The sequence below is a fragment of the Microcebus murinus genome, chromosome 10 (assembly GCF_040939455.1).
Source record: "Microcebus murinus isolate Inina chromosome 10, M.murinus_Inina_mat1.0, whole genome shotgun sequence".
NCBI lineage: Eukaryota > Metazoa > Chordata > Mammalia > Primates > Cheirogaleidae > Microcebus > Microcebus murinus.
Genome location: NC_134113.1, coordinates 47326152 through 47343505, shown reverse-complemented (window position 1 = coordinate 47343505; position 17354 = coordinate 47326152). Strand labels below are relative to the sequence as shown.

At 34.7% G+C, this 17354-nt stretch overlaps 1 protein-coding gene across 7 annotated transcripts in view; it reads right to left on the bottom strand.

Annotated features, from left to right (window-relative positions):
• The window catches only part of CNTN1 (contactin 1), a 340010-nt gene that overhangs the window by 83902 nt on the left and 238754 nt on the right, over positions 1 to 17354 (bottom strand). For all 7 annotated transcript variants that reach the window (XM_076007181.1, XM_076007180.1, XM_076007183.1 and 4 more), the window contains one exon: positions 8825 to 8945. In XM_076007181.1, coding sequence (XP_075863296.1) covers positions 8825 to 8945 — 121 coding nt within the window. The remainder of the gene's footprint in view (positions 1 to 8824; positions 8946 to 17354) is intronic.

Sequence of the window (17354 nt, the reverse complement as noted above, 5' to 3'; positions counted from 1 at the left end):
AATGTATTCAATATTTATTTAAAGGAGAGACTGAGAGATAAAATGGGGAAAAAATAGAAAAGAGTTTTAGGGCAGGGACCAGAAATCACACTCTCCTCCACTGCCTTCAGGAATTCACCTCTGATCTCAAAGCAAGGTCCATTCAGTCTCTCTCAGCCCCCAAGGTTTAACTGGATCCACCTCCTTAGAAGGCATTTTAATGGCAGTTGTTCAGGTAATCACTTGTTATCTGTGAGTGTACACTCCATGTCTTCTAATCATGTTATACTATCCTTCAAATAAGTTCCTGTAAGTACCTATTTAATATTTTCTTTATATTTTCAGTGTGTTTATGTCTAGCAATTTTTTAAAAAAACTTTTTATTTTAAGGTGATTATAGATTCACATGCAATTGTGCAAAATAACACAGAGAGATCCTGTATACCCTTCACTCATCCCCCACTATGGTAACACTTTGCATATCTAAAGTACGTCCTCACAACTAGAAAACAGCCATTGATCTTATTCAGATTTCACCATTTTTTCATGCATTCATATGTGTGTATGTGAGTGTTAGTTCAAAGCAATTTTTATTTTTATCACGTGTGTAGACTTGGAGGATCACCACCACAGTCAAGATACAGAACACTTTCATCATAAGGATCCCCCATGCTACCCTTTTGAAGCCACAGTCACTTCTTTGTCTCTCCCTCCCTAACCCATGGCAACCATTAATGTGTTCTTCATCTCCATAATTATGTCATTTCAAGAATGCTGTACAAATCAGCATAACTCCCTTGACATATATCAAAGTTGTTATGTGTATCAATAGATCGTTCCTCTTTTATTGCTGAGTAGTATTCCAAGGTATGGCTATATCCCAGTTTAATCATTCACCTGTGGAAGGGCATTTGGGTTGTTTCCAGATTGGAGCTATTATGTGTAAAGACGTTGTGAACATTTGTGTACATATTTCTATGTGAACCTAAGTGTTTATGTTTCTGGGATGAATGCCCAAGAGTGTAATTGCTGCGTTATATGGTGAGCACATGTTAGTTTTGTTAAAACCACCATACTCTTTTCCAGAATGTCTGTCCCATTTTATGTTTTCGCCAGCAATGTGTGAGTAACTCAGTTTCTCTGCAACACTCTTTTAAAAAAATTTTAGCCATTCTGATAGGTATGTAATGATATATACCCAAAGTTGAGTTTTAAATTTACATTTCACCAATGGCTAATAATGTTGTACATCTTTTCTTGTACTTATTTGTCAATTATATTTCCTGTTCAGTGAAGTGTCTGTTCATGTCCTTTGCCTATATTCATATTGGATTATTTGTTTCCTCATTGAATTTTGAGAGTTCTATATTTTTTCTACTACAAATCTTGTATCCAATATGTGGTTTGCAAACATTTTCTCCCAGTCTATAGCTTGTCTTTTCATCCTCTTCACAGGATCTTTTGCAAAGCAAAAGTTTTTCATTTAGATAAGGCCCAGCTTATCACTTTTTCATTTTTATGCATTGTGCTTTTGGCATCAAGCGTAAGAACTCTTCACATAGCTCTCAGTTCTGAACATTTTAACCTACATCTTTTCCCAAAAGTTTTATAGTTTTACATGTAAGTCCATGCTTCATTTTGAGTTAGTTTTGTATAAGGTTTGAGATTTAGGTCAAGGTTCTTTTTTTAAATTGTTTTTGCCTAGGAATGCTCAATTGTTCCAGCACCATATGTTGCAAAGATTACCCTTTGTTTTTGCATATTTGTTAAAAAATTAGTTAAGCATATTTTTGTGGGCCAATTTCTATGGCCAGTGCAGATACATCATCGTTCACCAGCACAGTCTTTCATTTGGTTTTGCTAAACCCATCTCAGAGGTATTAACTCAGAAACTGCCAAGAGGGGGCTCAGAATTGTGTGTGTAAATTAGCCATATGGTAGATCTGATGTACAGCCAAGCGTGGGAACTCTGTCCAAAGGTTACACAAACATTTTTGATTAACCTTTGCTGAGAAGGTTGGCGGTGAGGAAGTGGGCAATAGCAGGTAACCCTGACTCTTTTTCATTAAACTTATTAAGAAATATCTAACATTTAGGAAATGTTATCAAGAATAAGAAAATGGGCTGGACGCGGTGGCTCACGCCTGTAATCCTAGCACTCTGGGAGGTCTGAGGCAGGCGGATTGCTCGAGGTCAGGAGTTCGAAATCAGCCTGAGCAAGAGTGAGATCCCGTCTCTACTATAAATAGAAAGAAATTAATTGGCCAACTAATATATATAGAAAAAATTAGCCGAGCATGGTGGCACATGCCGGTAGTCCCAGCTACTCGGGAGGCTGAGGCAGGAGGATTGCTTGAGCCTGGGAGTTTGAGGTTGCTGTGAGCCAGGCTGACGCCACGGCACTCACTCTAGCCTGGGCAACAAAGCGAGACTCTGTCTCAAAAAAAATAGAATAAGAAAATGACCACCCATGTACCACCACCCACCTGAAGAAAAAGAAAACCATTAGTTAGACAGATGCAGCCTCTTGTGGAGCCTGTTCCTATTAATTACATCCTCCTCCCCTCCTTTTTCCCAAACACAGAGGTAACCACTCTCCTATATTTCATGATGATCATTTTTATGCATTTTCTATATTTGACTATATAAGAGACGCACTACATGTGCATATGCACGTGCACTCACATGTACATAATATAGACATACACGTATATCCCTGATTTGTTACTGTTATGGAAATCTGAAGTAAAAGCAACCAGCAACTTGATCAGAGGGCAACTCATCCTTCTCACCAGTTTTTAAACCCAGACCAAAGCATCTGTAGTCTGGTTTGGCTCAGTTTGTTTACACTATGTTCAGGATATCCGTGCCTCCCACCCGCAAAAAATTTTTGTTGAAACCTAATCACTGACATAATAGTATTAGGCCCTTGGGGTGTGATTAGGTCATGTCAGGGGAGCCATAATGAGTGGGATTAATGCCCTTAAAAACAGGGAGAAGGTGCCATCTGTGAGCCAGAAAGCAGACCCTCATTAGACACCAAATCTGCTAGCTCCTTGTTCTTGGACTTCCCAGTCTCCAGACTATGAGAAATAAATTTATGCTGGTTATAAGTTACCCCATTTATGTTATTTCTTTAGTCCCCAAACAGACTAAGATGGCTTAGATTTACCCCAATGTTTACTGGTTTCTTTACGTACCATGCTTTTTCACATGTCAGAACTTTATTCTGTGGCTATTTTCCTTTTTCCTGAATTTCACCCATTCCTTTAGAAGGAAGAATCTCTTGGGGGATACGCTCTGTTTCTGTTTGTCTTAATATAACTTTAATTTTTTTCTCATTATGAAATGATAATTTGTCTAGATATACACTTCTTGGTGGACAGTTATTTTTCTCTCATCACACCAAAGATATTACTCCAGGGTTGTATTAGTTATCTATTGCTGCATAACAAATTATCCTAAAACTCAGTGGCTTAAAACAACAATAAACGTTATTATCTCTCACAGTTTCTGTGAACTAAGAATTCTTGAGTGGTCTTGCTAAATGGTTCTTCATCAGGGTCTCTCTGGAAAGAAATAATGAGTGTCAGCTAGTGATGCAGCCATCTGCAAGCTTAACTGCGGCTAGAGGCTCTGCTCCTGAGAGGGCACACTCAGATAACTGGGAAACTGGTGCTGGTCGGTTGGTAGAAGGCCTCATTTCCTCCTCCTGTAGGTGTTCCCAGAAGAATGCTAGAATGTTTTACAACCTAGCCTGAGAAATCACATACAGTCACTTCTGCCGGGACATAGACTAATCTAAGTCTGAAAGAAATTACACGAGGGTTGGTACATCAGAAAGGCAGAATAACTGGGGGCCATTTTGGAGGCAGGCTCCCCAATTATCTTCTAAATTTTACTGTTGCTGCTGACTAGTCTGCTGTCAGTGTACTGTTACATCTCTGCAAATTAAGGAAAAAGAATTTTTTTTTCTCTATTGTTGCTCTTATAATCTTCTATTTGTCTTCAATGCTCTATAGTTTTATTTGTTTTTACTTATTTTTTATGTGTTTAATTGTGATTCCTAAATATGAAAAATCATATTTGTCACTAATTCCCGCAAATTTGTAATCATTATCTTTTTGAGAATTATTTCTCTCTCACTTTCTCTAATGTTTCTTCTGGTAATCCAATTTGACAAATACTAATTTCTCATTATATTCTTAATGTCTTAGTCTCTTTTTCACAATTTTTCCTAGATTCTCTGTGCTAAAATATAGTGATATCCTCATATCTAATTATTTCCCTAATCTTTCTCTAATGCGTTGTTTAGCCCATCTATCGAGTTTTTATTTTCAATGATTATGTTTATCATTTATAACTATTCCTCTTTTTTTCAAAACTGTCTCATTTTTATGGTACATTTTTTGACTCATTTTTATCATTTCCTCTCTTATTTCCCTAATGATTTGTACATAGTTATTTTTATCCTTATTCCAATGATTAAACTCTCTGAACTATTCTGGACTTGAATTGTATTGTTTTGTTTTCTACCCTCTTGATTCTCTCTTATTATGGCTTGTTTTCTTATATGAATTTTCATTTTTTTTTGCATGCTTTCATATTTTATTTATCGAAATATGTTGGAATCCTGAGGCTGGCTTGAATGTGACCTATTTCAGAAAGCAAAATCTTTTGCTTTTGCTGGTACTATGAGAAAGAATGTTTATTTATTTATCTTCATCTTCAATTTTATATATTAAATTTCCAGAACAATATTGTTTGAAGAAAGTTTGCTCTTGTAAAAATAATCTCTGTGCTATAGAAAGATTAATAGAAATATTTCAAAAGTGAACAGATACAATTCATCCACGTAACAAAAGCACTTGTACCCTCTTAATATTTTGAAATAAAAATTATAAAAAAAGGCAACTTTGGGGAAAAAAAGTGAAAATTACACAGTCAGTATGATCCCATGATTAGAAGTTGTTTGCAGAAGCAAAAAGGATCAGACAATGTGTACCACCTTTCTATTCTCTATTCCTTGAGTATCTTTGGACCCAAAGATAAATAGATAGATAAATAATTGAAGTGCTATAGTTTTCTATAAGTAAGTATTTATGGCTTCTCCAAAAAGGCAATGTTTCATATATGATTACTGGGCCATTTTGTATAGATCGTTTTCAGTTAACAACAATTGCTATTGTTTTCCTTTTTTCTCAATCCTGCTATACACGACACAAATAAAATGGGGAGTCTGTTTTCTCTGGGTAAAAGGGTCCATGAAATAGAGCCAATGCTACATTTTCCTTTGACTACATTTTTCCTATCTTTTATTTTAGTTTTATATTTAGACAGATTTAACTAATTGATTTCATTCTAAGTTTAATTTAAAATAATAATGGCAAGACATAAGCCTACAACATATTTTTTTTCTCTCATACAAATCACTTTAATCATGCTTTACAACCACACTCACTTACCAATCCACAATTACAAGTGCACACTCACACACAAGCTGAAGAGGGCAGCAACATTTTTTACTATGTATTCATTTCCTTCAAGGTAACATGGACTAAGAAATCCACAATCTTAATTATGTCTGGATAGTTATATTTTTGTGTCAGTCTTCTGATAAGGCATAATAGTTTATGCATGGAACTAGTTTTTTTTTCAAAAAATTTCTTAGTGATCTTTAGAGGAAATTGCTTTCCCCTTCCACTCTGTTTACTTTCCCTCACAGCACTAATTTCAGTATCTGCAGTTCAGATCACCAATACATAAACATGAATTAGAATTAATCCATCTCACATTTAACAAGTTCTTACACATGTTTACTATCTACTATTAATATATAACATATTTAATATGTTTTGATGAAAAGATATAATTTTGAAGGGTTGAGTGCAAATTTAATCTTTCATAAGCAATTCAAAATGTAAATATGCTATTAGATCTCACTGTGAAAAATTCAACAGTTTTTTTTTATACTTCTGCATAAAGTGAATAATCATCCCTTCATTTCTCTTTTTAGAGCCTCTAGATGGGGAAAAAGAGCTGAGGAAATCTTATGAAAATTATAAATCTTCTCAGGAAAATTTACATACACATGGAATTTTACAATTTTTGGAGGTCCATGGACCCATTAAAGCTTGCCCATGGACTACAGGTTATGATTTCCTGAACTAGATGAAGAAATATAGTTAAGCGATTAAATAGACCAATAATAATACTCCTTGAGCCTGAGTATGTCTTATATATTACTCACAATTATTATAAGAAATTTAAAAACTGTTTAATTTTATATCTTATGATTTAAATACATAAAGTATATTATATCTACTTCACATATATGTTTTTGTGCAAGTTCTGCAGAAATATATTTGACTATTTAATTACAAATTTTTTTTATATAAATGCCTTTTCTAATATTAGAAATACAGCTTAGAGAATGGTTATGACTCTGCTGATGTTAACAGAGGTAAACAATACTTTTCATTTACCTGTATAGTTTTACTGACATCCTGTCATAGTGCAGGGACTTAAAATGCTCTATCATAAATCTACTGAGTGCCCTCACTGGTTCCATTGCTTTAAGGCTGTGGTCCCCAATACCTGGGCCGCAGACCAGTACTGGTCCATGGCCTGTTAGGCACCCCTCCGCAACTCCACCCCACCCCGTGCGTGGGAAAATAGTCTTCCATAAAACTTGGGAGGGGGGGGGGCTGCATAGAGCAGGTGAGCGGCAGGCTCACAAGCAAACAAAGCTTCATGTGTATTTACAGCCCTCCCCTCACTTGCATCACCACCTGAGCTACACCTTCCTCTGCCCCAATCCCTGGAAAAATGGTGCCAAAAAGGTCGGAGACCTCTGCTTAAGGCACTTTTCCTGGGTCTAAAAGGAAAACCTTCTTTTATATCCACATAATATCTACTACAACTTCTTTTTATTGGCTTTACCTCTATAAAAAATACACATGGTGCTGATTATTAATTACCTAAGTATGTGTGGATAATAACATTACTACTTTTGCATTTATATCAGTAAAACTTCCTCTTCCTTCTGGATATGACAGAGGTTTCTATAATGTTACTACAAGGAGATTACTACAAAGTTATCCTATGAAGACACTGATGTTCATGCATTATACCATAACTTCTATTGTAATATTAATGTTAATTCTTTTATGAGAGCAATTCAATTAAATATCCAATTAGGCTATTTCCAGAAATGGCTTAATAGCTAGTGTCTGACTAGAAAGAATAGTGAACTAGAATAACTATTCACCTCTCGATAACTCTCCTGATAACTCTTGAAAACAATTGATGTCCCAGATAACAAAATGCTGGAAATACTGAATCTAAATGAACATTCATTGACTTAGGATTTTGTCACCTTGTGGTTTTATTTATTAATTTTCAACAAGTGGTCTGCAGAATGAATTTCTAAGTTCATCTGGATAAAGAAACTTCAGCTAGACTTCTTATTACTCTGTTAGAGAGCATATTCAAATGGAATATAAGCATTTTTCTGATGTCGCTTAGGGACTCCATATTAACATACTTTAGAGGGAAATGCAGGAGGTGTATAAGATTGAGTGACATTACATTGACCCAGATATGGAAGGGATATTAAAACAAAGTAATGGCAGATATTGTTTTAGTATTAAATAACTAATTTGTCTGATAGCATGAAAATTGACAGCAAAATATGCAATTAAACATAGGTGAATAAATATTTTTAGTAGATAAAATGTGAAAAAAATAGAAATTTTAACATGACACTGAGACAGAAAGAAAATGAGAGTTAAGAAACTATGCAAAGGAACTCTGCAATTCACAAAACATTAATAAGGATACATATATAAATTTTCCAACTTAGTAGAGGATATAACTCATGCATAGATTACTATAAAACACATTGAGACAGCAATAAACATTATGAAAATTCTGAAGAGACAAGCTCACATTTGGAACATCAGACAAGGAGTCATGAACTTAGTAATATTTGAGCCAAGCCTTGAAGGATGGATAAGATTGGGTCAACAGTGAGAAAAGGACACGGAAGAAATGCTATGAATCATCAACTGACACAGAAGTACTAGGGTATTTTTGTGGATTAGCTGGACAACTGGAGTTGGTTTTAAGGAGTAATGAGACATTAAAGATAAACAGACTGAGGTCAACACATGGAACTTCTTGGGTGCTAAGCTAAAGGGAATGGTCTTCATCCTATAAACAGAGTGAAGATCTGATTAATGATGTTCAACAAGATTTGGGACATGTTCCAAGCTGGCCTCACTGCTACAGCAGAAGTGCATGGCAAAGGGGTTGTATTGTCAATAAATGGGTATCCCATCCCATTCTCAATTATATTATTTATAAGAACAAAGACACCAATTTGAAAATCAGTAACAAACAGAAAGATGTCACATGTATAAATTAACTTTTTATTCTAAGATGAAAGTGATAAATATATAACAGTTGAGGTTATAGTAGACATCATCAATTTTTTATAAAAATATAAAAAAGGAAACAGTACTATATTCAACACACTAAAAACGTATTAGCAGGAAATGAGGACTTTTGGTAAATACTAAAAAGCACAAACATTTAGTAGGAGGCATGTGGTAGAACTTTGTAGAAGATATGTAGTTAGTAAAACAAACAAAATCAGTGTTGTTTACTCCTTGTTTGTCATAACCATTTTTAGGCATGGTTAAGAAGCTTAAGATTCATTCTTAGGTATGGGATTGGGACTTTAAATATATAAGAATTTGAACCAGGGTTACCAGAAGATTGTGCATATTTACGCAAGTCAGATACCTTTGGTTTTGTAATTTTAAAATGTTGAAACTCTTACCTCTCACAACAAGGTCAGCTGAAGCTGAAGAGTTGTCCACAATTGTCTGAGCAGTGCATGTATACCTTCCAGCATGCTTTAGCTGGGCATTTCGGATGAGTAGCTCTCCATTGGAATCCAGCTGTTAGCAAAAACAGCAATCATTTAAATCAGTATATTTTTTTTCCACCAATCACATGGCATTTAAGGGACAAGAGGTATACTTTTTCCCCTAACAAAATGACACCATTTAAAGGAATCTGTTTTAGATATGCTAACTGTATCTCCTTGCTCAAGTTACTTATACTCTGGACTTCAGTTTCTCAACTGAAAAATAAAGTGACTGAATTCACTGCATAAGTTCTTTTTTAGCTCTAATATTTTTAATTTTCTATTATCAGAGAGCTATCCTGAGGGCTATACTGATAGAAAACCAAGGGATGAAACTATTTCATTGATATCTTTTAAAGAGAAATATGAATGTCTAATAATCTTAGTGATAAATGTCAATGAGCATAAATAAATGCTATAAGGCTAGGAAGAATAATTAAATTAGTTTCACAAAGCTGATCTAATTGACTAATTTCACAATGTGCCAGAGATCATTTTAAAAAGGTACTAAAAGTTTGCAGAAACTATCAAAATGTATTATTCCACTAACAGGTACTTTGTCACCAAAATCTAAGCTCCGTTAGGACAAGGATTTTTGTTTGTTCAGTGCTCTATTCCCAGTGTTTAAAAGAGTGTTCAATATATATTTTTTGAAGGAGCCTTAAAGAAATTTTGCTTATGATGATAAAATATCTCCTCAATATAATTTTACATATGATAAAGGGGTGATAACCAGAATCTACAAAGAACTCACGCAAATCAGCAAGGAAAACAGTCTAACAACTCCATTAAAAAGAAGGCAAAAGACATGAAGACAAACTTTTCAAAAGAAGACAGACTAATGGCCAAAAAACATCAAAAAATACTCAATATCTCTACTCATCAGATGCTGAGCCACAATGAGATGTCACCTAACCCCAGTAAGAATGTCTTTTATCAAAAAATCCTAAAACAGCAAATGCTGGCACGGAATCAGAGAGATAGGAATATTTATACACTGTTGGCGGGACTGCAAACTAGTACTACCTCAATGGAAAGTAGTATGGAGATATCTCAGAGAACTAAAAGTAGGCCTATCATTTGATCTAGCAATCACACTACTGGGTATTTATCCAAAGAAGAAGACAGATGGACATTTTATAAAAAAGACACCTGCACCTGAATGTTTATAGCAGCACAATTCACAACTGCAAAGATGTGGAAACAACCCAAGTGCCCATCAATACATAAGAGAATTAATAAAATGTGGTATATTTATACCATGGAGTAATAGTCATAAAAAAATAGTGAGCTAATACCTGTTTTATTAACCTGGATAGAACTTGAGACCATTCTTCTAAGTAAAGTATTGCAAGAATGGAAAAACAAACACCACATGTACTCACCATTAAATTGGAACTAATGGAACAACACCAATGTGCACATATGGAAATAAATAAAACTCATCAGAAATCAAGCAGCTGGGAGCAGGGAGGAGGGGATGAGTAAAATGCAACTATTCTCAACTGAAATGTGAGTTGAAGTTAGCCAAGTGATGGAAGTAGGAGGTGGGGCACCTCCTATATAAAAGCCAATAAACTGAAACATTTAAGACCTCCCCTTTTGGGACAAAAGCCATAAACATTATAGTGGCCAACTTGGCTCCATTCTCAAGGCTCTGTCCAATGCTCCAGCTCACCTAGTGTGCCATCTCACTCACACTCTGCTCTCCAGGAAGAAGATTCTCCTTATAGGACCACAAATGCATCCTGTTCTGTCCCAACTCTGGTTCTCCACAGTGTTTCCTCTCCTGGAGTGGCAACTCATACGTACCTCTCATACCCTACTCCCTTGTCACCTTCACCTGAATAATACTTGCCCCACCCAATACCAGTTCAAATCATTTTCTCAAACAAACCATTCCATTTTCTGTGGACTAGCCAGGTCCCCTTGCTGCCTTTTGCTGTAGCACTTTGTACCATATGCTATATTACACATTGCAATTGCCATGAAATATTTGTGTGGTTATTGGGGTTGAAGTTAGTCTCCGTGGGAGATTTTAAGTTGTATGTGAGGAAGAAACATGTCTGTTTTGTTTAGCACTGCATCCCTGTATGATATATGTACACAGCTCTATGCGTTGCATCCCCAGGACCAAAACGGTACCAAGAACATAATCCCTTTAAATATACCTTGTTTGAATGAACTAGTCAAATTGTTTATCAAGAATTTTGGCATCTGCTGTCAAGATAATACGCGTTCACTTCTTTTCAGCTACAGTCAGAATTAGGTTAGCAAGCTCATGGTAGTGACAGTATTTCCTAAATCTAAACAGATATAAGGTTTTTCCTGGTGTTGGGATGAAGTACACACTATTGTTACTTCCTCAGTCTACCCCTGTACCCACCTCCCACGTCCCAGCCACTGTCAACAGCTTACACTTTGCTGTGTGCTCCACCTGCAAAGCTTTGTATATATCACTTGTATTGCCTGGATTGCCCACCTCCCACTTCCATCACTTGCTAACTTCAACTCACGTTGCAGATGCTCCTCCCTTCTCTGGAATCCAGAGGCTGGGTGAGATGCTGCCCTTTGAACATCTTCATTGTAACTATCCCTTTCTGCTATAATTGTGTGGCTGTTCATTTATTCCACTAGACTGTAATTCAGGTTTTATTTATTATTACATACAAAGTACATAATATAATATTTGACATACTAGAGAAATTCAATAAATGCCTCCTGAGTAAATGAATTAATAAATATTTATAACCTAAAATAATCTAAAAAGTTTTTATTAAACATTCTTTTAGTAATTTCACATGTTTTGTTCAGATAAGATAATGATAATGCTATAAGATAAAATAGGTAGTCCTGCTCTTCTGCCCTCTGGAAAAAAAAGAAGAAAAAATAGCTATATTGAAAACAAGTATTGTTATCCATTTCCACGAGAGCAACTATCATGAGTAATATATTTCAAATATTTATACACTAATTTCATGAGAAAACAGAAAAGTTTTAGGAAAATTTTATAAATTTATGGGGAAAACAATGTAGTTAAATATAAGAAAACTGAAACTTCTAAGTTTTCCAATCCCATTGCATAGTAAAAAAATCCAGCCTTGCTCAAAGAGAGGTCTGGCCCTTGCCCTCAGCCTCTAGAAAATATCCTCTAACGTCTTTCTTTGTCCACGGGTCTTGAGTCATACTGGATAGTCTAAAAGTGTGATTTAGGGTGGGGATTAGCTACACCTGCAGAGTCTTGGAGTAGGGGCTGGTCATGCCACAAAGATGGACATTGTGACTTAGAGTAAGAGCTTTGGGTCATGCGGTATCAGTTAACCTAGAGAATGAGATTAATCATGTGGGTAATCAATCAATCATGCCTACATGATGAAGCCCAGTAAAACCTCTGGACATCAAGGCTTAGGTAAGCTTCCATGGCTGGCAATCCTCTGCACATATTGCCACTCATCTTATAGTAATGCATTTTGACTCCACAGGGAGAACACAATGGAAGCTCTGTCTGGTACTTTTCCTGCACTCTAGCCTATGTACTTCTTCCCTGGGTTGATTTTAGTCTGTATCCTTTTCCTGCAAGAAGCTACCACCATGCGTATAATAGCTTTCAGGGAATTTCGTGAGACCCTTCTACTGAAGTATGGAAACTGAAAGTGGTTTTGGCAACCCCCTGAACTTGCAGCTGGTGTCAGAAGTGAGGATGGTCTTAGGAACTGTGTCCAGCACTGTAGTTGGCCTAACCCTTCATACCATACTAAATATAATTCATCTAAGAAAGTAGGTAAGAAGATATAATTATCTATAATTACATTTAAATTTTTTGAGGTAAACAGAGAGTAAGATTCTGCATATGGGGAAGGTAATTATACAGGATTTTTTGTTTAATTATCATAAAAGCCAACTGGCACGTGTGTCTAAGTAATTTTCTAGTGAGAAAAAATAAAATGTTATAAAATAATTATAGTGAAATAAAATAATTTAAGCATTATATTTTTGTAAAAACAGACTGCTTTGATGTGCTTTGACATCCTTAATAGAAATGTACTTGATAATGGACTATTCATTAATAGCAATGCACTATGTAAAACCTTTTCAAACAATTATGACAAGATAATAGTTCTATTTAAAAAAATGTTTGCACAAAAGTAAAAATCACTTAGTTCTATTGTATTCTTTCATTAAATGAACTCAGTACTTCAGTTGCTTCAGGTATGTAATTGAAAGATAATCCTGGTGCTAAATTCCCACTATATCGATGAGCCATGTGATTAGATTAAAATTAAAAAAAAAAAAAGAAACCTCTGCAATTTAAAATGTTTCCTCACCCATATTTGCAATAAAAAAATAAAAAACTGAGGACACAAAAATAATATAAAAATAAATAAATCATGGTACTATAAATTGCCCTTTTAAAAATGTTTATAAGTTATATATCTAGTATTCTTTTTTTCTTAATGAAATTGCTATCTTTTCCCCCCTAAACTCTTAGTTTGAAACATAAATTTTTTACATGTTCATTTATTTTATTCTGATAGGAATAATGTGGTCATTCTTTTTATTCTGTCAGATGTAATAAAAAGCACAAATTATTTTATGTCCTAAAATATTGTTAAACTTATATTTATTGAAGATTCACAATAAACTCTTCTACAACTTTTAATTAAACTATTCTAAAATTTTAATGCTAAACTCATTTTAAAATCAACTCTGCTTTAAACATTAGGCCTTAGATAGGTGATGATAGGTCTACCTGCATAAAGTAATAATCAACAACTTTAAAGTTTATTCTCATTTGCTCTATACTTGGTGAAATGGCACTGAAATACATCAGAAGGAAAGCAAAGGAAAAATATACTATTAAATATACCATCCTCAATATAGTTGTATATGTATGAAAACTTTCCTAACGTTTTTATAAATACTACTAGCACTTTCCATACCTCAAGAGCAGTTGAGGTTCTCAGTGGTTGACAGAACGCTTACCAAGCAAGTAAAGACCACGGGCCTCAGCACATTCTAGCCACAAATTAGATATGAATGCTCTCTCTATTTTCACTAAAAACCACAGCTTGGCTGAATTACAAAATTTTTCCCTTCATATGAAGAGAGTTGAATCACATACTGGAAATTGTGATAGCAAAGCTCAGGGATGTTCCAAAGTGTATATGTGGTTGACCACTTAGAAGTTTCTCAAGTTTAATTCAAAAGACTTCTAACATATAAATGACCACCCCTTCCTTGGGTCCCCCATAAAATAACTGCAAATTCATTTCTGCAGTGTAAATGAATATGAATTATTAAGTTGTATTAACCCATTGAATTCATCATAATGAATGAAGAAATATTCTATATGGTACATAAAAGGTCTAGATAAAACTTAGAGCTCATAATGGTTTTTAAAAATCCCATCTGCCTTCTGTTCTGTTACATTGAGGTTAGAGTGAAGGGACAGATATAGAATATTGGAGGAAAATATACCATTTAAAGAATATATTTTATAAACATAAGCAAAAAGTATTAAATATATACGATATATCATGGTACTCTAAAACTTTTCTTCTTTTTCACTTTTGAGTTGGGAGGGTAGAGAAAGGCTAATCACATATAGAAAATATATCTTATACAACTGCAAACGTTAATACCACCACCGCCACCAACTCCACCAACAGCAAATACTTAGTGGGTGTTAGCTCCATGTCAAGGGCTGTCATATGTGCAAACTTACTCTTAACAACCACCTTATGAGATAGGTATTATTTTTAGCTGTGTTTTACAGAGAAAGATACAATACTACTATAACTACAGCCACTACTACTACTATTGCTGTTAATAGAATACTACTAATGCTGCTACTAATACTACTATCACTATGGCTACTACTAATGTTGCCATCACTGCTTGCTACTACTACTGAACTCCTATTATTACCTCATCTAATTTACTGAATGCCTTTTAAATGTCTGGCAAAGTACTAGCTACTTCACATACATTTTCTCACTTAATTTTTATAATACCTAGGGATTCACTATTAATATTCCCATTCTAGAAACAAGGAATTTGAGATTTTACATTAAGCTACCTGTGGAAAGCTTTATAGTTAATATGTAGCTCTGATTTCACCAGGTGAAGCTGCTTCCAAAGGTAGGGCTTTACAGACGTGATAACTGGATTTAGGTTGACAGTTTTGTAAGCAGAAGTAGTACTTCCTCATATATGACATGCTATTGTTTTATTTATTACATTTTTTATATTTAAATTTTCAAACATAAAAAAATAGAATAGTACAATCACTATCCATATACCAACCAACTATTTTCCACAATTGTAAACTTTATGCCATATTTGCTTTATCACCTAACTAGTTCCATCTCTCCTTCTATCTACTAACTGTCCATCTTTCTAGTGATAAATCCTTGAAAAATAAATTACTGGTATCATGATATCAACACTTAACTCATTAGCAACTTCTCAAGACATTCTCTTACACAACGACAAAACTATTTTCACACATAATTAACATTAATGTCCTAATGTTATCTAATATTCAAGTTTGTGTTATTTTAAGTAATACATCAATATAAAGATTACCTGAATCTAAAAAAATTAAAAAAATTATGACTTAAAAAACTTATTGAAATAAAGGGATATCATTGGACATAGAAAAATAGATAAATCAGGGAAGCTGGTCAGGATAATGACTAAGAAGCCACTCAATGTTTACAGAAACAGTGGAAATGTTATATATCTCTAAATTTGGCTATGTTGATATAAAACAAACAATGAGAGTGATGGCTGAAGAGTTCAATTTTGATCAATGGGCCCATTTTAAATGAAAACTCAAAAGAAGGAAATTTTCTTTGAGGTTTCTGCTAAGTGTTTTGAACGATAGACAAAAACATCAATTCCTTGGATTTAGGGCCTATGTTTTAGAGTTGAAAAAAAACTTGATTATCATTTAATTCATATGGTTTTCAAATTGGTTCCCATTAGCCTTAGAATTCTGAAAATCTTCATGGACCACTTTGTGGAAGGAAGGGATCAGAATAGGTGTTTTTTGGCACAGGAAAAAGTGAGAGACTGTGGGTAAGGCTCTTGGCTATGTAGTATCCTACACACACACACACACACACACACACACACACACACACACACACACACACAGGTGCACACAATTTCATCTTCAGTTAGAGCAATCTCACTTGCATCTTTTTTATATATTTGAGTTCTGGTTTAAATTTTCTTTCAAAAAGAACTCTGCTGCTAAAAACATGTTTGTGCTATTATTTATCAAAACTTTTGATGTGGTCCAACCTCTTCATATGACAGATGAGAAGCCTGAGGCTCAGAGTGACTGTTTTGCCCAAGGTCATGTAACTTGCCCGTGACAAAATCAGACCAAAAGTCCAGATCTGTAGATAATTTTCTTTCTTAAAAACAAACTAGAAAAATAGATTTTTAGGAATATGACAATAACAAAATGGTATATTTCTAGTATGATGGAAAAAAGACATCAAAGTCCACAATGTAAAATTATAATGAGCATAGAATAGCAGAAGTTTACATGTTTATTAACTCTCTTTTTATTAACTGTATTTTGCAAGCATAAAGAACAGAATAATTATTGTAGAGATGCTTAAATAGGTGAGGAAATTCTATTTAAAAAGTCTGTACTCAGTCAGGCAAGGTGGCTCACACCTGTAAATCTAGCACTTTTGGAGGCTGAGGTGGGAGGAATCCTTGAGGCTAAGAATTCAAGAGTAGCCTGAGCAACAAAGTGAGACCCCTTCTCTACAAAAAAAAATAGAAAAATTAGTTGGGTGTGGTGGTGCAAGCCTGTAGTCCCAGCTACTTGGGAGTCTGAGGCAGGAGGATCGCTTGAGCCCAAGTGTTTGAGGTTGCTGTGAGCTAGGCTGATGCCACTGCACTCTAGCCCCAGGCAACAGAGTGAGACCCTGTCTCAAAACAAAAAATAAAAATAAATTTAAATAAATTCTAAAACATGCGTCCTTAATTTTGGATGAATCTTAGCGGATCCCTGAAAGCCGGTGATAAATTAATACCTATCTGAAGAACAAAGACTGGTTGCTATATATGCTTAATTCCATTCACTTAGCATTGTCATCCACAAATGCTTCCTAAGGGCTCAGCTATGAAATGCCAGGCTACAGAGCGACATCAGCTGGCATGGTCTCTACACTGGAAGTGTCATGGTCCTAAAAGAAGCCAGCCCAACTATAGACACAACTAATGAGCATAGATATTTCCTGTTTACTTCTGGAAAATAGTAAATAAACCATAGCAATTAGGTATAAGTAAAGGTTTATTAAGATAGCAAAAAGGAGGTCAGAAATGTTATGTATTCATGCAGAATAAAGTATGATAGAATTCTCTAATTATCTAACTCTTTTCCAACTAATAACTGAAAAGAAGTGAGTTTTGT